Here is a 24589-nt window from a genome sequence, read left to right on the forward strand (position 1 = left end):
CCAGTTTCTGGTAACCCAGTCTAAGCTGCAGTAACTCAATTCCCCCACACCGAAAATGTTTTTCAAAACTGGCATCTGGGAAGAGGGACAGCGAGGGACGTTCAGCTGAGCACACAAAGCACACCTCAGGAGGATGAAATACTGGCCTGAAGGAACACGGGTAAAAAAAGCCTCAAGATGCAGGTTTGAAATTTGAAATTCCAGCCCTGTTACCGTGATGGGATCTGGCCCAATCCTTCCACACAGGGTTCAATATTTCCGTAGGAAACACAGAAGCCACGGGAGAAGGTGTTTCAGCAAGATCCTGGCGTGGTTTCCTCTCTCACTGTCTCCCAATATATCCAGCCTTGTGATACAAGTGAGAGTAACAGTTGACTCCTTACATTTACTGAATACTCCCACATACTAAAGTGGCAAAAAAAAGAAGTTATAGAGAATGATAACTGCAAACTCAGTGCTTGCAGGGCAGCACACACAGCTGCAGCACAGCACACTGCTGAACACCCTGGGACTCAGCTCTGCCATGTCATTCTTGCTCTGAAGTGATAAATTGATTAGAAAAAAAAAGAAAACAAAGCAGAAAAAAGTTAAGGGGCTGCAGCAAGTACAATCAAAAGTCGGTTTTCAGGAGTAAATGAATATTGTAATGATGAAAACAACTCAAGTGTAGAAATCACAGTCTTCAGCGAGTGTATTGTTCTGGTTTTAAATGTTTTTTCCTGTAGCAGGGTCTCATCAGGAGAAAGGGGGTGGGCAGTGGCAACCTGTCACCCAGGAACCACACAAATGCAGCTTTGAAGTTTGCTGTTCAGGAAAAATACTAAGTTTGGCTGTTCTACCAGGCATAGTTATAACTGAAAACCCAAGAGGAAGTTCAAAAGGTCAGTTTTATGAACTAATCCACCTGTAACCAAACTGCTGAGGCCTCTGTCACACCCCCACAGATGTGCAAACTTGCCTAGGCACAGGCTACCTATAGAACTGCATCACATATATATCTTTTAGCATTTTCTAAAGCCTAAATATAAACCCAGAGCAATCCAAGGTGTAAGACGTGTCCATACTGTGGCACAAACATCAAGTACTTAGCAGTGTTTTTTCAAACTGCTAAGAAACAGCACTGAAATTTTGTGATATGAACCAGCTCTTTGGACACTCTCCAGCTCCCCAACCTGTCACGTTGGATAACTTCCATCCCCCTGGAGACATTCAAGCAGTTCTTCAAGAGAAATTTCTCAGTTTTAAGTACACTTGTCTTTGCAAACTAACACTGAAAAAAAATGCAGCTTGTGCACTATATATAAATGTGTGACTGAAATACTTTCCTCTTAAGTGAATAAAGAGTTGTATCTTGCCTCCTGACACTAAACCTTGCATGAACAATTTCCAATGCCTGCTCCAGAAGAAATACTGAGATAACAATGTTTTCTAATCCATGAAGCCTTTCTTCCTGGAACAGCCAATGGAATGTATCGTCTTTTCAAAGGAAAAGAACTTTTATTTTTATTAAAGTAGAATAAATGAATTTTGAGTATCATAGTTCTGAAAGTTGTACTGAGAAGTAAGATCATCATGGCTTTATCTTTCAGTGCATCTTCAGCACTTCATGCAGAATGGCATTGCATCATCTCAGTCAAATTATAGGCAAACCACACTCAATTTCATTCCTAAAACTTGCTTAGCTAAGTCCATTTTTCTGCTGCAGTAAACATCACAGCATCTTCTCTACCCAGCCTCACCAACCTGAAGTAATTTTCAAATCTCGCTATAAAATTAACCAGAGTCAAAACCCTATAATCTCTGCCATCACTGAAATGTTCCCTTTTTGGGGACAGAAGCTTACACATCCTACCCTGTATTCCTTATCTGTGTATATCCTCCCCAGTCACCTGGATCCCACCTGGAGTTGGCTCACAAAGCAGGATTTGTAAAAAAGTTCACGCCTTTTTCTTCAGTCCTTGTTTCTCAGGTAAACTCAAGGAAAGCTCCTTCAGCACTAACCAAACCAGTGTTGTGGGGAAGGTCTGAGCACAGAGAGGAACATGCAAAGAGCTCCTCTGTGGCCCGGAGCAGCATCAGAACCAGGAATTCTGTGTGTGCCCAATTAGAGCAAGTGATAGAAGAATATTGCACAAGGCAAGCTGTGCACTGGAGAAAACTCCAGACACAAAACTGTGCTACACCAATTATTCCATCTCATAATAAACATATTTACCTTCATAAAATGTGCTTTATTCTGTGGGACCCAAAGCAATAAGACTCCTTGTGATCAACGACCGGTCCCTGGACACAGAGGCCACTTAAAAACCTCTCTCAGCAGGTTCATCTTTCCTGTTCCCTGCCAGCTCTTTCCTGTGTATCACAATAAGCTGCACATTTGCACTTCTGGGGGACTGATTTTACTTTATAGGCTCTGCATCTGTCATGCATTTTCATCTGAAAATATTCCTCCTTGCAGCTCACCAGTAACTTTCAGCACATTTCCATCCATTTCCCTCGGCAGGAAGGCAGGAAAAGGGAAAAAGAGAGAATTTTCACCATCATCCTGTTCTAATAGTTTCAAATCCATCTCTAGCACTTCATGCTAGCAGGTGATTTGTGTTTCACTGCAGTCTCCAGGGATTTCAGAAACGTATCTAAACTTATCCTCAACATCTCTCACTGTTTTGAGGAGTAAAACCAACATGAGTTTTATAAAAAGAAGAGATATGGCCAAATTAATCAACTTGGCCAACAGCTACTGCTGAAGTTTCTGGTGGAGACAGAAAATGAACTGGAAGTAAAGCAAATCCAAACCAATGTCCTAGAGCCTTAATTCAGACTTGTTAACTAAAAAAGTCACATTTCAGACACCGGTTTTTCCTTGTGAAAAGCAGGGGTGAACCTGCCCGTGGAATGAGAGCTTGAGCACACAGATCACAAGGGCCCCAACACGTGCAGCCTCTTTGTCCCAACAATATTTTAGGAATACTGGGAAGATTTGCAATGTGAATGGGAAGTGACAGTCAAATAAATTCCTTAGAAACTGAGGATCATGATTCTCCCACCTAGGAAACCATAATTAAATACATCAAGCTGGCTCTCTGAACTGAAAATGTCCATCTAGCTGCACATCATAGAAAATCTATATTATCCAGGATGAGACACAAATCAGATATGACAGAAAACTGCTGAGTCTGAATATGTTATCTTACAGTTATTACAGCTCTGTCAGCTCTCATAGAATCAAAAAAGTTTGGGTTGGGAGAGACCTTAAAGATCACCTTGTTCCAACCCTCTGCCATTGAGGGACTTGGGAAATTCAAAGTGCAGATGCTCAGAAGTAGAAGGAAAATTACATGAATCATCTTCCTGTTGAAAGTCCTCACAAAATGCTTTTACCTACTGACATTTAATGAAGAGCATCTGCTCAAGCATTTCTTTTTTTCAAGAAGTACTGGCCTTAAAACACGTATAAAGAAACTCCAAAATACTACAAATACGTCACGCTCACTATAAGGAAAAACACTTATTTCCTGAGCAAACCAGTCAAATAGAAAATTAAGGGAACTGACTGCAGGTGAATGAGTTTGAAAGCCACATCAAATATTTAACTTTTTCCACAAACTGCAGAAAATGCCCATAACTGCCACTCTCACACATCTGCACTCCTCCAAAATCCCCACTGTCCTTTGCTGCATGGTTTTCCACTTCATGCAATTCCCCAGAATCTCCATTTATCCTTACCAGCTGCACTCCTCTACCCACAGCTTCAGTCATTAGACTGAAATATGAACCAAGAAATGTGTTTGACTCTCTTGAAGAAATCAGGAAGGCAGAGGCAGGAAAGATGGGAGAATAATTATAAAGAAAAACAATTTGTTGTCAAATTCCTCCTGCCTGGCAGTCTAACTGAGCTGTGTGTGCATTTCTAGGAACTCAAACCCACAGTCCTCAGGTTGGAAAACCAGTTCCATTGTTGTTTGAAGGGGCAGGATTTGGCCTTGGGTCTTTTCCAAGCAATTCATTAATTACAGGTACACTGGAGCAAAACTAAGTTTCCACTGAAGAGTAACTGCCACCATTAAGAGATGTGTGCACAAAGCAGGGAGAGACTTTAAAAGGCAAGATTTGCTTTAACAGTATCAGCCAAGCCTAAAAGTCACAAATGCAGCAATATCAGTCAGATTGACATCCTCGAAACGTGGAAAAGCAAAGCTTGAAATGTCCTCATGCATCAGGAATGGGAAGGGATGGGGAGGAAGAGGCTGCAGAGCTGGATGTGAGGCCGTGGAACCACAGCACACATTGAACCCCAGGAAATTCCTGCTGCCCAAACTGTTACTGTTATTACAAGACATCAATTCAAAACTCACTTATGCTTTTTGTTATGAGTGACTGAAGTTAAATTAATACATTGAAAGCATTTCTATAAAATGGAACCTCAGGATTTTTCATACTTTGCTCTCTGTGAAATAATGAGCAAAACAAGGCCTGTAAATTGCTGTGCCAGAAAAGAGTGAGGAATTAGTTCCTGGGCAAGGGAAAATGTTATTTAAACCGAGTAATTGGCAATGTTACACTGATTTGTTAACTCAAGCACAGACACCTATAACTCATTGAAATTCACCAGTCTGGGTTTTCAATCCAAATATTTGAGCATTCCTACCCATGTATTTTCTACTTCAGCTTGATTTAATATAAATAACAGCATCAAAACTTTCATTATGATTTGTCTGAACTCCAGATTATTGGATGCCAAGGAAGCTGAAAACCAACAGAGTTAAAATAGCAATTTGCAAATTAAGAATGCAGGAATCTCACTCACATGCCTCTGCAGCCAAAGGAGAGAGCTCTCATAAAACCCTTAAGGGCTTTTTACTTGTATTTAAAACACAAAGGATTAGCTTTCTAAAGCTTCTTTCTGAATTTAATTGGGCAAGTATAAGTTTCAAAGTAGTCCATCTGCCTGGAGCACAGCAGCTGTGGTGGGAAGTGGAGAATGCTACTGCAATATTTGGATAAATTCTCAAACAAAACTGTAAAAAGTCTCCAGTAATTAGTGGATGATATGAGAATTCAGAACTTGGCAGTGGAATGTTATTTGCAGAAACTGTTGGACTTGTTTATTGTGATACTTGTTTCCAATGCACAAACACTGCAGTGATTTCAGTACTTAATTCTTGCATATCATCAAAGTAAAATTTGGTGTTAATGCACATATTGATTCCCTCAATATTTAATGTGACATTTCTCTCCGCGGAGAAATAATCCAACACTCATTTTCTTCTAAAACTTTATAATAGAATAATATCACATTACTACTTTGCTTAAATTATATTACAGTGCCTAAATGTTACATGATGCTCCAGAACAGTTTGCTATATCCTGTAACAAGATCTTTCCCACTGCACCCATCTCATCAGTTCTCCTAAATTAAATATGGTAGAGTCTGTTTAATGCTTAAAACCTTAAATAAAAGGTTCTGAGCTAATGGAAGTGCTAAGGCTAATGAAACGACCAGTGAATTAACAGGGAACAGAGTTAATGGTAAATTAGCACTATGTTGAGAATTTAGCCCCAACCTTGAAAATCACTGTAATCCTGGAACCGAACTCTGTTGGATTCTTAAAAATCTCATAGAATATATCCCATATTTTGCATAAATTTCTCCTCTTATCCCTATTCTGTTCTGGCAACCAGATTCAGATTTAGTTTAACTTATTAAAAATACAGGAAAAATATTTGATATTCAGGTACATCCCACGTGTGAGTTCTGAAAGTGAGCTGTTAAAATCTGCTACTGGTCCAGTACTACTCATTGCACATCCTGAACCAGGGCTCAGACTCTTCTAGAATGATTGGGGATAGAAGAATTCACATTTCTGAGGAAGTCTATCACACATGTAATACATAGTCACTGTGACTATGTTACTGTCCTGACTGATTTTCAGAAATGGAAGATTTAGTGGCCATTCAAAATATTCAACATTTGTTTTTCCATGACGAGCCCTGGCCAAATGTGCAAACCAGAGCTGTCTAGCCCAGTCTCCTGCACACAAACTGAGTATATTGGTACATGTATGTGTTTGATTTTTCATCCATAACAGGATTAAATGGCCATTTTCAAATCTAAGTTTTAAAATCTGTATCTGAGGTCAGATTCAGGCCTGTGATATTTTATATCCGTTGGATAAAAATATATAAATATTTTTTGTGCTTTGTATTGCATATGAAAAAAACTTTAGGTGCCTCAAAATTATAATACATTTTTCAGTTTCTATACAAGTATCTCATTCCCAAAGTTACAGAACCACTGCAGATGAAAATTTGTTGGGAGACAGCAGAAAAAAATTACCCTGTTTGCCAGTTTGTTCAGCTACAGCTGTTGTCTTTTAATTTTCAGGAAACATTTTCTGTTGTTCTGCATTTGCTGGTTATTTGGTCTGGACCTCTCTTCTGATGCCAAAGTATTCACAGAATTGAACTGACAGAACTGAACCAGCCCCTTGGATATGATTGGCCTTGTATTTGCAAGAACTGCAGTAGCTACACATCAATAACTTCTCCCACTGAACCCCACTGGATGCTGGATTTTCCCCTGGTCAGAAGTGGTTACATTTTGTTTAACTGTTTGAGAAGATTAGTTTCAACTGGAACATTAAAAAGATGGCTGAAGAAGAAAAACTATCTCTAAAGAAAGCACTTCAGTTTGGTATAAAGGGATATATTCCAGCAGTAAATCTATGCATCAGAAATGAAAATGCCCCCCAAAGTTATTATGCTTCTTGTTTAGACAACATGCAAATAAAGCATATCTGACTGGTCCATCATAAAAAAGCTGGATCACTAATGGAGAGCTGCTGCCAAACAAGAAACACCAGGAAAGCCATAGACTCAACCTTACCTTTAAATTAGTTAACCATAAGTGTAACAGCCTATTGCAGCTTTGTAATACAAAGATCATGTTAGCTTCAGACACCAGGATTTCTGCATTCCCTGGCTACAAGAAATCTTTCCGTAAATTTTCTATTTAATTTCTTTATCTGAGTGTTTGGTCTAATCAGCAATCAAATTTGAACGAAGATCCCTAAGGAGAGCACGTCAGTGAAAAGTATACGGGATAACAAAGAGCAGAATGATCAGCCCCAGGATTAAAGTGTTAATTCAAATCTTGGGAACGATCTTAACATGCGGGTCAAATGACAAATGAAATGGGTCGCAAGGAAACACGTTACTTACAGACTCTAAACTGTGATTCAATGGCCCAGCAAACCATGAAAATGCGCCCAGTGCTCCTGAAAAGGAACAGCCTAGACTCTGCAGACTTCCTGAGGCACCCCCAGCACCGCAGGACCAAATCCCAGCAAGTGCGGTTCAAGGATGATGGGGTAAGCACCAAGGCAGAGCTGGAGGCTCATCCTGCCCGAGACGTGGCTTTTCCAACTGGAAAACCAGAGATCTTTAGGGATCACGATTTTTTGCTAACTCGCTCTCCAACTTTTCCAACAAGGGCTCAGAAGGGGCTTCGGAATATCGCCATACAAACATCTCCCAGCCTCAGGAAACACTGCCCGGTTTTTAAGAGGAAGAAGCTGACAGTAAGTAAATCATTAACAGAGATGCCAACAGAGCCTGCACATCCCATCCAGCTAAATGGCAGCCTCTGTGAACAGGACATCATGTCTGCAGATCTCTGTTACCTGAGGATAACAAACCATGTGGAGGACGGATGCAGGAACAGTGAGGGGGACGGGCAGTTGAGTCAAAGAGCACCAAAAGCACAAAGCAACGGGCCCATCTACTCAGATGATTCCTCAGCGTCAGAGAAGACAACTGCGTCCACACAGGTGCCTGAATACATACACGTGAGCTTTCCACAGGACAGAAATGTTTCCATGGATGCACCAGACACAGCCATGGATCCAAGTCATTCCCTGCACTCCTCTACTGTCACCCACGGCACTGAAAGCAATGAGAACAGCACACTGTCCTCTGAGCCTGAAAGAGCAGAGCCTTGCCTAAACAATTCTGCCAACTGCAGGGAATGTGATCCCCATCCTGCTGCTTGGGAAGTGGGGAAAAGTGATTCTGTAGCCAGCAGAGATGCCAGCAGCAAGGAAAGCGCTCCATTGTCACCTCCATCAAATCACAGCTCATCTCCCTGTTCCCTCAGAGACTGTCACCAGGCAGGAGAGCACAAACCAGATTCCAGCTGTGTGACATTACCAGGTGATCACACACCCACGGCAGCGACCAGCAGTGACCCACCAAAACCTGCTCTGGCATGTGAGCCTGAAATCCAGAAGAATTCCAGCCAGTCAGATGCTGCCCAGTGTAACAGCTGTTCAGAAGGATTTCACACCAAGTCTTCTCCGCCAAGGAATGAAATCAAACCGCAAACCAACCAAGAGATTAGTGAAATAAATCAAATTCACTTGGCACATGGCGAACTCTGTGCCCTCCAAGGCAGGCTGCAGTCTGTAGAGGAATCCTTGCAGTCCAACCAGGAGAAGATTAAAGTCCTTTTGAATGTAATCCAAGACCTGGAAAAATCCAGAGCACTGAGTGAAGGGTATGGTGCATTTTTAATATTAGTAATTCATTAGAAGTGTAAAGTAGATGTTAGCATTCTTTTAACCTTTGCTCCTGAAAAATATACCTCTTCTGATGTTTAAAGATGAGTTTGCAGAAAAGGCATCTTACACCCTTTTTATGGTAATTGGGCCTCAACAGAGAAAAAAGTCTCTTAATAGTTTGGCTTTAGCTGCCACTGCCTTTACTAATTTCAGTGAGACACAGCTTAACAACTCCCTTTCTCATTTAGATTGATGGTGTTTGATATGAAGCCACTGACACCTGAAAATTATCAGTCTCCAGCTGACTAAAATCTGAATGCAGGAGAACATCAAAGCCCAAGAGTCCAATGTACTCCAGCAGTGTAACCCGTGGCAAAGTCAGACACACACTTAGCACCCAGGCAGCCCTAGAGCTGACACAGTTGATATCACAAAAGCCACTCTCCTGCTCTGTAAATCATTACTATAAATCATTACTGCCTCCAAAAACAAGCAGAAGGAATAGTGGTTAGAGAACAGCATCTGCTGTTTGGGACCACACTGCTGGTTATGTTTCATGACACCACCAACAGCAGAGCTGCTTCAAGGGAATGCCTTGGGAATAGGGGAAGCCACAATGCCAAGTGAACTTGGAGAGATTCAGTGGGTCAGGAAGATTTCATGGGAAGCAGAGGGAGGTGCTTGAAAAGGATTAGAACTAAGGACACAGAGGGAGTAAAGACTCTTGGGAAGAACTCACTTCAGAATCTCAGATTTCAGAACTCTGCTTTCTGCAGCTCAGTGATAATGAGTGACCTGTATTTATGTCACTAGCTAAGGCTGCCAGCAGTATTTATACACTTATTTATGCATTATAAATAACAGTAATACTATAAATCCAACTAAGGTCTAAAGAATGGACACCTTCATAGGTTAAAATAGAATTCTAAATATTTCTATACTCAAACCAGGTTTCAGAATATCCTAATCAGGCTTTCCACACCATTAACAGCATCTCCCACTTACAGTAAATGCAACTTGACAGTTCTGTCTGGTTATAATGTAGTATATCCATCAAATAACTTATCTTTGAAAAACTCGTAGATAAATCTGTCAAAGTATTAAGATAATAAAGGTTCCATTTTAATTTATTTTTTAAAGATAAAACAACATGAAGTCTATGTTATCACGAATAATTTTATCCTCAGCACAGGCAGCTTAGGCATGTAGAATAATCACTTATGCCCAACTGCTTTGTGAATCAAACAGCACCCTCAATTTTAAAATCAGATCATGTGTATCAATAGTATTTACTGATTAAAATTAATGAATAAATCAGATAATATTCCACATTTCCACCAACTGTGCAAACATCACAGGAAGGCTGCACTGAGGGTTTTGGGTTCAAGTCGTATAGAAATAGCACAGAGCACAACCCTGCCTTGTTCACATCACCCAGCATTAGGTCTTTGCATTTGTTCTCATGTGCCCCAACTTTCTTACAACTTTTGCAGAAAAACAAAGAAAAATCCATTTGGAAGAATTCCTTCCTTTACAAAGTATTTTAGTTGGTAATTAAAGTTAACTTCTTCCATTTGTGATGAATAACTATCCAATTCACACTCCAAATATGAATTTACACTCACTAAAAAATTTAAAATAATAGAAATCTAGTTAGCATGTTGTTTTACTCCATACAGATTACCTTTTTTATCTGGAAACATTAACCACTAATGCCCACCTGGCTGTTAAAGTGAAAACCCTTCTATTAGCTTCCACTGGGCCCACATAAATTGTTATTCCATACAAAATCTTCTCCCATACAGCTCAGTTCCAGCTATCCTCTCCCTGAAGCTTGTTCCATATGATTTTCTACCAACAACTTTCTAACAACACAACAGACAAAATCAAATACTGAAAGCAAAAATGCAAAGAACATTTATAGCACCCCAGAACCCAAAAGTTCAGGTAAGAGGCAAGATTTGAGGCAGGGACCCAAGTCTGTGTCCAGCTTAAGCAATCACTTCTCTATTGTATTCTTCATCCAACTACCACCTGGAGTGTGCTTCCTTAAGAAATGACAGGAAAGAATCCCCCCACCTTCTCCCCTACATAGAGTTCTGGATGAGAGACTGCACAAGTTCCAATTACAAATCCAGGTTTCCATTTGAAAATCTGACTATAGCAAAGATTAATTTGCAGGGAAGCACAGTCAAATTATCCAGCAACATTTATAATCCATTTCTTTTAAGTTACCACAAGGTTGAAAGGAAAAAATCTGTGAAATACCTTGAAATTTAACACTGGGATTCAATGAGAAGCTTCAATCCATCTTGCCAGAATCATCCAGCAGTGACAGTGAACATTCCAAGTTGTATAGATGTATAGATGCACAGGGAGAACTTCCATTTTAATTCCAAAACAATCAGGAACTTATTTTGGTACCAACTGTTCTCTCCTAATCCAAATAAAACTTGTTAAATATGAGTTACTCATCCTTCAGACTAAATGAACCACCAAATTTGAACTGTTTCTAACAGTTTGATAAAACAACAGTTTGATAAAAATAATTCAGCTCCGGTTGGTGTTAAGTATAAAAATCCCTTTTCTTTTGTTCTCAACACTCCAAATTTATATGCTATGAGCAGTAGAAATCTGACTCAATAAGGAAACACAAGAAGAGGAAAGACTGGAAAGCATAAGGGCAAAGATCAGACTGATTCACCAAAACCATGGATTTTTAAACACTTTAAAGTGGGTTTGTAAGAAACAGTTGCACGTCTAAGTGTTTTCATAACAAATATTCATGCAAGAACCAACAAACAGAATCCTAAAACAGCCCGAGGTGGGAAAGATGCAAGACAAGAATCACGGGGTTTGTGTTTTTTAAAGCAACCTTCTAACTTAGAATTTGACACCAGAATTTTTAGTAAGGATGATGGAAGTGGTGAATTTTTGTTCATAAAAGGTTCAGAGACCTGTTGCTGTATCCATAAATACACTTTACACGAGTTGCTGTCTCTTACAGGCGTAACTTCTACCACACTGGGCAAGACCTGAACAACTGCAGCACCTGCCAGAACACCGCCTGCATCATCTACAGGTACTTCCCTCCTTCCCACAGTTCTGCATGGGCTGGATCTCCCTCCAGTTGAACAACACAATGTTTTGCTCGCAGCTATAAAATGCCTCAGCTATGACTAATCCAGTTTTTAACAGAACACCAAGTGGTGTGTATGAGGTATTTCTTTTTGTTTCCCAAGCAGAAAACAATTGATATTGGTGTTGGCTGAGAATTCGAATAGAAACTCCCCACTAAGGTTTCACAGCATTCTTACTTGTGCTTTGAAAACCTCTGATGCCATTTCTGACGATGAAATTCCTCTGTTTGTTGCATTTTTAAAGCTGGGATTTCTGTAACACATCTAAGATCTTGAAAAAGATAAACACTCAGCTCTCCAAATGCCAGTGAGCTACAGCTACAGTTCACAAAAATTAAACTCCCACACTTCTCACTTCTGTAGCTATTTGTTATTAATTTAAGAGAGTGCAATTTGACTAAAAAAAACGTTGCAGCACTGTGTCCTGGAAGCTGTACATGTTTCAAACACTACGTCTGTAAAAACACACTGTAAGAGCCTCCAGCTCCCCAGTTATCCACCCAAAACCAGCAGGTACGAAGTCTTGGTTGTACTCTGCATGTGGCTTGTCCACTCAGCAAGGGATTTTATAAGGCTTCCTCTAATTTATAAACACTATCTCATCTCTGCAGCCTCAGTTATGAGGCAGAGAACCCAAATCTTGGGTTACTTGACTATATTTACAAAAATAAATGGTAAGAGAATTTCTCTTTTAGGTTGAAACCTTTTCCTTTATTTCAAAGAGCATGGCAGACCATTATCTTTGCCAGTTTGCAAGCAATATAACTTTAATTTTTTTTAAGGGATACAAGGAATAGAAAACATGGAAGTGTTTTTCACACCACATCTTCTACATGAGCCAAATTTGTTAAAGAATTTAATAAACTGAACAAAGCACTGGAAACTGTTGTTCAACACCCAACTCAGCCAGGTACTGATGTCCTAAACCTCTGGCAATGAAATCCCAAAGTAACCAAGACATCATAAATTAAACACCACAACTCCTCTGAGACAAAGCTGTTCATCTTCTTCACAGCCCACTGGGAAGTAATTTCCACGGTGGAAGTAACGTGACTTATCCAAGAGCATAGAGTGCATCTGTATAAAAAGGAAGATCCAAGACAAAGCAGATTTCCTTTGCTTGGTCATCATCTCTGAACAAAAAAATCTCTGTGTATATGATTGGACTAGACACGAACAGGTCACTCTCTAGAAATTATGTACAAACTACCCTTTAGCACAGGCTGAAGAATAAACCATGCTGGTTATCTTGTGGTTTTAAGTTTCAATGCAGGAAAAGTCCTGAACAAGTGGCACAATTATCCAAAGAAAAGAGGAAATAAGAAAACACTGATGTGCCTTTTTTATTTCCTGGGTAGTTTGTAATGATAATGGTGTCTGAAGGTTTTGCAGGGCAATGATTAGTAGAACATGTAGAGAACACTGTTGCTCTAAAAAGTTTCTAGTTTTAAGAGAGAAACAGGAGACAGTGAGGGAACAACAGTTTTCACTTTACAGAAATGTTCCACAAGATGAGGTTATGAAAAAAGTATTCTGAGTGACTAACATTTGAATTTAGACAACATTCTAAGAAGAATTATCAGTGTTTGCCCTAGACAAACTCATGTAATTTTTTTATATTTTATGTAGCCTAAAGGTCCTTGCAAGTATTTTTCCCCTAACGCAGCGCCACTGTTTTCATTAATTATAGAATCAAATGTTTTATCTTGCTCCCAGTTTTCCTGCTCCTAAAGAACCCAGCTCTTCAGTGATGCAGGATGTGGGGTTGCTGTCACTGAACCATCTTTATCACACACATTTTAAGCAGTCCCTGAGTCAAACAATGCACTAATCTCATATAAATCCCAGTGTGGATTACACCGATCAGTAAAGTAATAAAGAGCTTTTCTGCCTAACAGTGACGGTATATTTGGCTTTATTAACTCCCCAGCAGGGATTCCAGACTTGGGATTTTCAATCTAGATCATGTAACACAAATGTTTGTTTATAATAAACAAATGCAAGTAGCAAACAAAACCAGTTATCTGGGCATCTCATGGACAGTATTAAATGAAGACTGAATCGACCTCTTGCCTCTGGAGATGATCTCTCCAACATGAAATTAAAAACTCTGAAGAAGGGCAGAAAATAGGACTAGGAGCAGATGTTACCTTTACACGTGCCAGAAACCCAACATTTAGTATTCATGACTACTGAAAAGTATTAAGTTGCAGCTTTAGCAATAAGCTGATAAAATGCCAGAGACACTGGTTTTATATCACTTTCTTCTACCTCTTTTATATTTATTATGTCTTGCTTCTTGTTCAGGATCATTCTCCCGCTTTTCTAAATCAGAATAATCCTACTGCTTTCTTTTTACCAGCTGAGTTGTATTATTTCATTTAAAAAACCCCAAACACATGAATTATAAGGAAACAAGCTTCTAGTTAAGCTTAAAGTATTATTTAACAATTTTTATGGATTTCTATATACATAAAAATACTCACAAAAAGTGTTCAGAATATACATATTTACTAACTTCACAGATTTCTTCTAATTGGTGCCAAAATCAATTCAGGGCCTTGAAGGGACATCCCAAAAAATCCTCAGATTGTGCTTGGATTACGAAAAATACCACTTTTTTACTCTCCCCCTGCCTCCTAAAACCTGCCCAGCAGACACAGCTGATAGAACCCACTCTCCTGGCCAGAAAAGATGATTGAAATAAAGAAAATACAGTCCTGCTTAATCACTGTCCACACTGACTCTTTTAACCTTACATTGATTTCTATGCACTCATCTGCTGTTATCTAATTAACATCCTGGCTCTCATTTGACATTAATAATAATTAGGGGTTTCAGTGGAGAAAATGAGTTCTACTTTCCTGTTAACTAACACCACTTATCTCAAAGACTTACATATTGGCTCACTTTCATATATTTTTGCTCCTAGCCTGTCTCCTAGTGGGAGACATTCACATTTAACACAGTTAAGCATGAGAGTTTTTAATTAATTCCAAGCATATGACTGTTAGATTATGGTATCAAAACCTGACCTTTGAGTAAAATGCGTTGAAAGGTCATTCTGGTACATTTTCATTTTTTCTCCCTTAATTTTTCTCCCATTGTTTCGGGCAAAATGCTGGAGTTGTTAAGTCACATAAAGTAAAACATTTCCCTTAAAAAAAAGAGTGAATTAATTTATTGTCAAAGCAGAAACCAAAACACGCTCGTGTTTTCACCATGTTCTGTTATTGAATAATGTCAAGTTATTCTGATGATATAAACATCCTTTCCAGGTGTTTTTAAAGAGGGAATTTCTCACTTACTAGCTTAAATCTCTTCATTTTTCCATAGTGTAGAATATGACTTCAGACAACAAGAAGGAAGATTTCACCAGATTTTGAAAACACTGGATGATGCAGAGCAAGATCCAGCTTCAGCTTCACCTCAGAAGCCACCACCTGATCCTCCAGCTCCGGAGAAAAAGGAGTTAAGGAGGAAAACAAAAAAGATGAAAAGAAAATGCTTTTGGTGGATTTGACTTCCTTATGCCTCCTTTTATATTTCAAGACACCAGAACAGAAAGAGCTCAGGAGTATAGGCCTGAAATGTGCTATTACAAAACCACAGAGGTAAAGAATGTTTAATTAGGGTATCTGAAAAATCAAAATAGTTGAATTTAGTTAAATTATCTCACCGAATAAAGGTGCATGAAGATACTATTTTCAAAAGAGAAAATGTTTCTTTCAAAAGGAAGCTCTCTCATTTTTTTCCAAGGACACTTTCATATGCTTTCTAAAGACATTTTTTTTCAACTTTCCAAAAATAGCAAGGTTCAAATCTCTACTTTAAAAAAAAAACCACATGGTAGATGAAGGTAAGCATGTCACACAGCCTTCGTTTCCTGTTTATAAACAACTTGGACTGGAAGGGAAGAACTTCATTGATCTTTGAACAAACCACACCATCAAGAACAAATTCAGGGAAACCTATGCTGCTCATACAAGTCTCTCCTCAAAGGAGATAATCATAATTATTCCACACCCCCACCGAAATATTTTTCTTGCTGTCATTCATCTAATATTGAACAACAACAGAAAAAGGAATTTTGGTTTAAGTTTTACTCTGCCCTTTTATTTGTTCATTATAAAAAGCCCCCATTCAGAAGTTTCAGCCACTCAAGAGATTTCTCTGGAGAGAACTGGGGAATCACAAAACAAGAGAAGATCGTGGTAACTCTGGTCTTAACCCCCTACTCAAGCAAGGTCAGATTAAGTGAATTTGAGTTTTGAGTCTCTGCAAAGACAAGAAGCCCAAACTCCTTGGGAGAGGCTGCTCCAGTTTTTATTCCTAACCTCCAGCACTCTGAGCTGTGCCCATCACATCTCGCTCTGGCCAAAAGCACCCTCAGGAAGAACAGGAGGGAGAACAAGATGGATAACAAGACCTCTCTCCTGAGCCTTCACCTCTTAAAGACTGAACAAACCCAATTTTCACTGCCTCTCCTCCCACGCTCCTGCTGCAGCCCACAGGCAGCTTGGCTCTCTGCCTCCAGTAATTTGATGTCTTTCCTCTACCTGGAAGCCTAAAACTGGACACGATCCCTCAGATGTCATCACACAATTGCTGGATAAAGAGGAATAACTATTTTGGCTCCTGTCTTACTAAAGCACCTGCCCAGTCTGTCTATTTAAGACTGTATCACTATATTAAAATATCCCAAGCTGTGTTTTTTTTGGCCTTAAGGTGTAAGTCGATACATGATACAAAATGGGACATAAAAAGAATATTTAATGAACTTATCCGTACTACACAAACAATTATATATGCTGAAAAGATTTTATCAAGTGTCAATACAGTGACTTCTTGCCTCCAAAAATAACGGATTTACCAGTCAGCACAGGGAATGCCAATGGAACCTAATTTAGGGCTGATTATACTATTATTTTACTCATGAGAACGTGGTCACCTTTCATATGGGAGGCAAAGGGGAAAAGGTTTCCCAAAGCAAGTTTAGTGGAATGTACTGCAGACCTTTTCTTAGTGACCCTGGTTCAGGGTATTCCATAGATTAACCCCTGCATCCTATTTTTCTAAGTCATACTGTATTAATTGTGCAATGTTAATTTAAAATGTCTGTACATTTTTTGTACACTTCTCTGTTCCTTGAATACTTAGGGTTAATTACACATTTGAAAACACATTAAAACCAATTTTTCACAGAAGAATTTTGTCTGGAAAAACTAATTTTATTTTTTTTTAATAGAACTAGTCTTTTAGAAGAAAGTATGCAATATGTCATGGCTTAATTTATCAAAATTTGAGGGGACTGACACTTTTAAAAAACAATTCCATGTTAAGTTCAGTGAGTACATAAATGAGAGGCATGAAATTATCATTATTGTAGAAGCTTTTCAGAAGGAAATTAATTTTTACCAGCAACAAAATGGATTTAGTGGGACAGAAAAGCTCTTCAATAATAGGTCGTGGGTACAACAAAGGTAAGAATTAAATTACTGCATCAGAACACATCATTATGTTACACTCAAGTACTCTATAACTGATATAATGAAGGATTTATTAGTGTCTAAGTTATTCTTGTGTATTAAAATAGCATTTTAAGACTAATATTCTCTGCGGTAAAGGTATAATAATAAGCAGTACCAACAGGTGTAACAGCAGTAAAACCAGAAGTTTTTTTCTGCAGTGAACTGATTTTTAAAAATTTATTATATGAAAGCAATCTTTTTGTATTTCTTTTTGTTAATAAGAACAAAAAAACCTCCTTTTAAGCTATTTGATTTTGGGTTTGCACACATAATGCATGTGATGCCTTCACTGTATCTTCAAAGGATCCAGATGATTTGAATTAAACAAACCCCAGCACTCTGGTTCACCAGAGAGTACCAACCAATTCCTGGGGGCAGGAAAACTCTGCAGGAACAGAGAGATTCGCTTTGGTTTAAGAGAGTGCCACCAAAGGAAGTTGCAAATAAGGCTCTAAGTCTTTCTTACAGCCTGAACAGGCATCAATACTCCTGGAAAACTGAACTACACTGATATAAATGCTCACAGGATTTATAATTTAATGTCTGAGCGTGATGGACTTCAGAACCGCGGGCGATTTTTAATCCTTAATCTCCCAAGTCAAAATTATCTTCTGTTTTCCAGATTCTCAAGTCGGTTGTTTTTCAGTTCCCTCTCCCTCGGGAAAGTCTGGATTACCCCCACAGGGATACGAAATTCCCTTTGTGCCGTCTGCACACGCAGCAGGAGGGAAGCACTGCAGGTATCCAGGGATTGGACCCTCAGCTCCCGCTGCTGCCGCAGGAGAACAGTCGTTTGTCTCTCTGCCTTCAGCTTTCAAACTCACCCTCTCCAAGACATCTGTTTTCCTCGGGAGGAAACATGAAATTCCAGTGCTGCTAAAGCACTCTCCTTCAGGAAGGTTGTCCTGGAGTTCTCTATTTCAAGACTTCAGAACAACAAGGGAGAATTTTTTTTTTTGTGTCAGCAGTAGCAGCAAGAGTCAAATTCTGAAATATGTATTAGATCTAAACTCAGGGGTTGTCTATAACACAGACAGAACTCCCTCATTCCTTTTCTCGAGGCTCTGATTACCATGAGATATTTTTATGAGTTTTCAGGAGTCAATTAATAATAAACAACTTTTTCTTTGGAAAAAGAAAAATTGAAAACTAGCAGGCATTTCATGGAATCCTACAGTAATTTCACTGAAAATAAAGTAAAAGTACTGCAGAAGTAAATTATCCCTACCAAAGAAAAAGCATCATATTTTCACAATCAAACCACACCTACTAAATGCCAGGAGTTATTATCCCTAGTCTGTCACACACAAAAGGCTTTCTACATAAAACTTTAAAGGGAACATTGGAACAAAAGACTATTTGTCACACTAAAAGGTAACAGTGGGGGGGTGTCATGGATGCATCAGCCAAGATCCATCAGCACAAAAGTAATGCTTGGTTACTGGTTTGTTTAGATTTAACATAGAAATTTGTATGTCCTAGCAACAAAATAACTAAAATTTAAGAGCTTTGTAACACTTAGTTGGAGAATCTTGGCTATATAAAAACGTAATGTGTAAGCATTGTTGTTTCCTCTTGTTGTTCAATATTTTTAAAATAGTTTAGGAATTAATTATCAATTCCCATAAGAAATAAAAAATTACCAGAGACACATTATCCAATTTATGATGTCAAGATTGGAAAAGCAATAGAAACTGGGAGACTGTTGGAAGATAAGAGTAGTGGCTACGAAAAACTTCTCTGATTTACAAAATCACAGTGTAATCCCTAAAACCGGCTCCCAGAATAGGAAAGAAATTTTAGGAATACAAACACATTACTAAGCAAAAATCTAGAAATACCCCACAAAACCCCCATTAGTCAATGAGAAACAAACCCAAACAAATCACAGCTACCTGACAGCACTTGACTAAAACATATTGTGGGGTTTCTGTAAAATATGTATTTAAATGACAACTAAAATATGCTATTTATAAAACATTGCACAGAACATGGTATATTCCAAAATTACTGTGTTAGAAATCGTTCTTTAAAAATTAAGAATGTATGGATAAAATACTGATTTCTCTCTCATATAACAGCAGTTCATGCAGGGCTTCTGACACTTTTGTGCACTACAGCTCTTTTGAAAAAGCCACAGTACTTAGTAGTCCTGCCAGCTTAGATACAAACCATCTTCCTAGGGAAATTTATTCTCTAATGTATGTTTTGTACATTTTCAGGCCCTTTAATGTGATGTTATCTTTTGCAATAAAATGAGATGTTTTATTAGGTTTCAGGAGTCAATTAATAATAAAAAAGGTTTAGGTTACAAAGGAGGTGAACAGCTGTTCTTTGGAAAAAGAAAAATGAATGGAAAACTGGTAGGCATTTATGGAATCATTCTGCAGCTTTTCCAGGTAGAGCAAGGATTTAAATTGGAATACTGAACAAAACATCTGTACCTTTTAGCTAGGCCATGAGTATATTTGAATATATGGGATTCTCCAGCCACAGCAGCTCTCCAAAGAGTTCCTCTGGTCATTATTTCCCCACAGAGGAAGCTCTAGAGTAGCTTTGCTTAACAGAGCACACAGTTTTCTTTTTGGCAAAGTCTTCATGTGCACAACAGTGTATGTAAATATTGTCTAAAAACCTCTCTGTGTGGCGTAGCTACACTTATTTCATCATCCTAAATTGACACTGTGAGCAGAATCAAGTTTGGAAGTACTAAAGGATTTATGATATTTCTGTTTACCTAATCAAGCCAAGACTGAAAACAAGTATTGTGTTCTCCGTGCTCTTATGTTTTACTTCCATAATTCCTGCACTAGGACTTCACTGCATCACAATGACCTTTAACTAAAGTCTAAATTCCATAAGATATTCAAGATAAAGCTTGAATAGCCATATTCAGACAGCAAACTCGTCCCTTTTCACAAGTTTAGAAGCACTTCTACAGCTAGAAACAGTCAAGGTTTTATGGATTTTTAAGTGTGAAAACAACCAAGCAGCTGTTAAAACCTTCAAATTCTAAAGCAGCACAATGAAGGCAAGAGTGGCACTTAAGTAAGTCTTCTCTGCAGCAGCTGCAAAGAGCCAAATTACTTCTCCACCACCACCACCTTCTCCTGAAGGGATTATTTACTTCTGAGCCCAACTCTTCCCAGTAATTAATGAACACAGCACAGGCAGTTACCAGCGAGGCAGCACCTTCCCTTTGCCTCCAACTGGCACTGGCAGCAAGAAAAGATCAAGGCAACTGTAGCCCAAAATCCTTTTAATGCCTTCTCTGCCAACAAGAGAGAAGATTGTGAAAAGGACACCTGAATATGAAAATTAACCTGCTTACCCCTGCCAAAATGTAAAAGCAACCTGAGGTGAATAAAATCCAATAATCTATCCAGCTCAAGGCATTTAAACTTGCAAGGAATTACAGGTCTTGTATATTGTCACCATTGTTTTTATCAGTATAACATAATATTAGCATTGCCTTCCACACTACTTTCATATTCTAGAAAATCACACTGCAGAAGACAAAAAAAAAGTACTTGCAATATTCACAAATGTAGTGACAGATTTAAGAATCTAAAGAGTGACCTTCTGTTCTCCTGGAAGTAACAGATTTATTCCCATTTGAGATCTCTCATACCCGTATAACATCAGCTACATATTCTGACTGTAGCTATTCCACATGTCCCACCTGTACCTGCCAAGTTCACCACTCTTTCAGCAACTTGAGCTCACCTACACATTCTGCAGGACATAATTCCTGACTATCTGCTTCATTTTTAAAAAATTAACCATTCGGGCTTTCAGCAAGTTTGACCCTCTCAAGATGTTTTAAAACAAACCTGAAAACTAACCCAGGGAACTAAAGCCAGTACATAGAGCCTGAAAAAAACCCTTATTTTGCCAGTTCTTTCTGAATGCAAAAGACTATTTTGTTCATTACAAACAATTTCTTCACGTGTGAAAGGCTTCTCTGTCGAGAGGTGCTGCCTCAGCTGTAGGAAACTCAGTAGTTTATTGGAATTCTGCTGAGAAAAACCTGTAAAATGCCCAATAAACACATATGCATAGGTGCTTATGAGCATAATTAGAAATAATTCAGAAATAATTCAGAAAACTGCATTTCAAAAGTCACACTGAATTTGTTCTTTTTAGGTTAAAACAGCTGAAGAAATTACAGTAGATGAGAGGGCAAAAAAAAAGGAACAGATTTTCCAAGCCATTTCAATTTACTGCAAGCAGCTTGTTTCCTAATGGTTTCCTAATGAGAAGGATCTTTTATGCAGGATCACTTCAGCTCTGTTTTGCTTCTTCCTGGGGTGTTTATGGGACCCAGAAATCCTCCTTAATAGATTGATTAAATCATCCATGACACTCAGATCATCCTTTCCTTGTGATACAGGAAACCTTTGCAAACACTGTAGGGAACTGAAGGGTTCACTGCTCTTCATTCCAAACCATTTGCTGTTGTGACCATGGATAAACGCCCGAGGGTTCCACACAAACAACAGACCAAGTCCTGATAAACAGCTGACACAATTCTGTGAGTTGCAGATGGACCAGCAGGGAGTTTGCAGCAACCACTGGCAAATATTTTCTTTGAAAAACTCAGTTATTAGGAGATTAATCATCAGGAGACTCACGCTCTGGCTGGCAATGACCTAAAACTGGTATTTTGGTTTTCCAACAGAAATAACCAAGGAAACACAGTACAGTTTAAAAGACATGCAATGTACCCTGTGGCCAAAGCAATCAAGTCAATGATGCTCATGGATTTTTCAGAACAATGTAAATTCTTCAAGAAAAACAATTAATATACATCTTCCCATCAGGATGGTCTGAAGGGCAAGCTCCAGAATTTCTGATGGAAACAGTTCTCTTACCTCCTCAAAAATAGTCTAAATCTAGAGGAGCGCTCAGGAGACGTGTATTTAAATCTAAATAAATTGAAGAATCTGTCTCTGAATGTAACTCTTAAACCATGGAATGTCCCCCAAAAAGTCTCAGGTGCGTGCTCTGTGCCAGCACATCTCCAGGGGTTTTTCCATCTGCCAATTATTTATATAAGTTATTTTGCACAGTTTTATGGTTTTGTTTTATTTTTAATTTTACTCAGACAAGTCCACTTTGGGTTAGTGGAAACACTGTTCTCAATGTATTCAAGTGTGCCCTTTATGCAGGTTTGTAAGACATTCTTCTTTTGGCAAATATCAATTAACTTCAGATTTATCATTTGTTCTTTTACAGAACATACAAATCTCACAACTACACTTCAAAAGACACTACGGTGGCACAGCTGATTGAAAAAAGAGTAAAGCTTGAGACCTTCTCTTTGAAATCACAAAAAAGTTCAGAAACAAGGACTCTAAAAATGCTATATTTACCTTTTTTTTCAGAATAACTGTAAAATGAGTTTCAAAGCATTGGAAACACATTAAAATATTACTCACAATTAAGGGATCTCGCCCCATTGTAATAACAGTTCTGTTCACTGTGCGTAACAACTGCACCATTATTTCTTGAATATGGTGGTAAGTTGAAGCCTGTAAATGAAAAAAAAACAACAACAGAGTTTTGGTATTAAAACCACCTCTCTTGCAAAAGTAAGAAGAAATCAAATATTTCCATGTTGACAGTTCAAGTTGTGTAACAACCCTATTGCAAGAGCAACACTAATTCTTGCTCACACTGCTCCTTAGTTGCAGCCATTTCAGTGGAATTCTCATTCCAAGGGGCACAATCCAATTTCAGCCTCATCTACTCCACAACTGCTTTTTGTTTCCAACAGTCACTTCCCATCCCTCACTCAGGGGACTCGTGTTCCCCCAGTAAGTGAATAGTCTATAGCTCAACAGCAACACCTTGGTAACAGTTAATTAAAGCAAATTGTCAGTGCCCTCAGGGCAGTCTGGAGCTCAGGAATATTCTTGCAGTCATAAAGGGTATAGTTTTAAAGAATAAAGTCATCTTCATTTAACCCTGCAGCTCTGGGAGGGCACGAGCTGACCAGGGTCAGCTCTTCGGCCCCACTGCCCGAGTACTGCTCTTCTTGCCTGGAGGACTTTTGATTTTTACTTTAAAACACTGAGCAAATGGGAATAACCTTAACTTCACCAATTTTACTGACCTTAATCTGATCACTAGACAGCTGGGGAAATCAGATTGCAACAAAGAAAGAAAAAGTCTAAACAAATTTCTAAGAGAAAAAGCTGATTAGCTGATACCAACAAGGCACCTATTTAATGTCAGGTACAGTTTGGAAAGAACATCCCAGTCACAGAAGCCATGGGAGTTCTTAATGGTTTTGGTGTCTGAGGTCCAATAACACCCCAGGAGAAACTGCTTCTGACTGTTTTTCCTCTGGGACATCTGATGTTTCCTCCCTTTTCTTCTCCTGTTCTGATTAACCTGGATCAGGCCACCACACTTTGCAACAGGGACCTTCCTCACATCTGGCAGTTTATTTACTATTACATTTAGTTCTGTTGTGTCCTCTGACTGTAACACACAAAAGCTTAAATGATCTCTGCTGTCACAGCATTTCAGAAGTTATTATATTCTATAAATGAACAAAGTATTCACAGAATAATTTGTGATTGGTGTTTTCTTCCTTAAAATTTCAGTTTCTCTGGTACAGTCCCAGATTTATAACAAGACTACACCTGACAGTGGCTGCACAAAAGACACATTTGTTGTTGTTGTTCTTACAATATTATTTACCACTATAATTATTATATATATATCTCAACAGACAAAACTTATAAACTCCGTAGCAGTGCTTTGCACAGGGAATTAATTTGTTCATTAGTTTCCATTTTTTTTTTTAAAATTCAGAGATGAGGGGCCATATAATTTAACTTCATTTCCACATTTCAGTATGTGCTACACCATTATTAGCAACAGCTCAGGCCATCACATAATGGGTTTGAACATTTAGCCGTGACTCCATTATTAAAGAGGAGCTCTGCTCTGAATTCACACACAGCACATAACACACCTCTCCTGGCAGACTATTAGATATGCTCGAGCATGGAAAGGTTATTTTCTGCTAGACCTTTGAGTTTTCAGAGAAACATTAGCAAATGAATTAAAATGGTTCCTTTATGAAACTGAGACTCTCTTTCTTCTTGAAAATCTAAGAAACAATTAGCCATTCAATACTGACATTCCTAAATTAATAAGAAGTGTTTTCACACATTGTCTATACACAAGATTTCAGCTTTTATCTTCCAGTTTCTAGCTTCAGAGGAGAGTCTAACAACCCACTGCAACATGTGCTTTCTTAGATCATATTTCTCTTCACAAGGATGACATGGGGAAACCCACCATCAATTGGCTTCAGCTCATTTGAACAAATTAACTTTTTTGC

At 38.6% G+C, this 24589-nt stretch overlaps 2 protein-coding genes across 4 annotated transcripts in view; one reads left to right on the forward strand and one right to left on the reverse strand.

Annotated features, from left to right (window-relative positions):
* INSYN2B (inhibitory synaptic factor family member 2B) overlaps positions 1-16899 on the forward strand; it is a 30104-nt gene extending 13205 nt beyond the window's left edge. The window contains exons 2-4 of one of the 2 annotated variants that reach the window (XM_027682719.1): positions 6386-8554; positions 11566-11640; positions 15040-15147. In XM_027682719.1, coding sequence (XP_027538520.1) covers positions 7182-8554; positions 11566-11640; positions 15040-15046 — 1455 coding nt within the window. In that variant the 5' untranslated portion in view covers positions 6386-7181 and the 3' untranslated portion in view covers positions 15047-15147. Of the gene's footprint in view, positions 1-6385; positions 8555-11565; positions 11641-15034 lie in introns of both variants that reach the window. The other variant, XM_027682718.1, reaches the window with a different exon arrangement.
* Positions 1-24589, reverse strand: part of DOCK2 (dedicator of cytokinesis 2) — a 164339-nt gene that overhangs the window by 74781 nt on the left and 64969 nt on the right. For both annotated transcript variants that reach the window (XM_027682716.1, XM_027682715.1), the window contains exon 27: positions 22671-22763. In XM_027682716.1, coding sequence (XP_027538517.1) covers positions 22671-22763 — 93 coding nt within the window. The remainder of the gene's footprint in view (positions 1-22670; positions 22764-24589) is intronic.

Source organism: Neopelma chrysocephalum, unplaced genomic scaffold, assembly GCF_003984885.1.
Source record: "Neopelma chrysocephalum unplaced genomic scaffold, ASM398488v2 Primary Assembly neopelma1_63, whole genome shotgun sequence".
In the NCBI taxonomy this organism is placed as follows: Eukaryota; Metazoa; Chordata; class Aves; order Passeriformes; family Pipridae; genus Neopelma; species Neopelma chrysocephalum.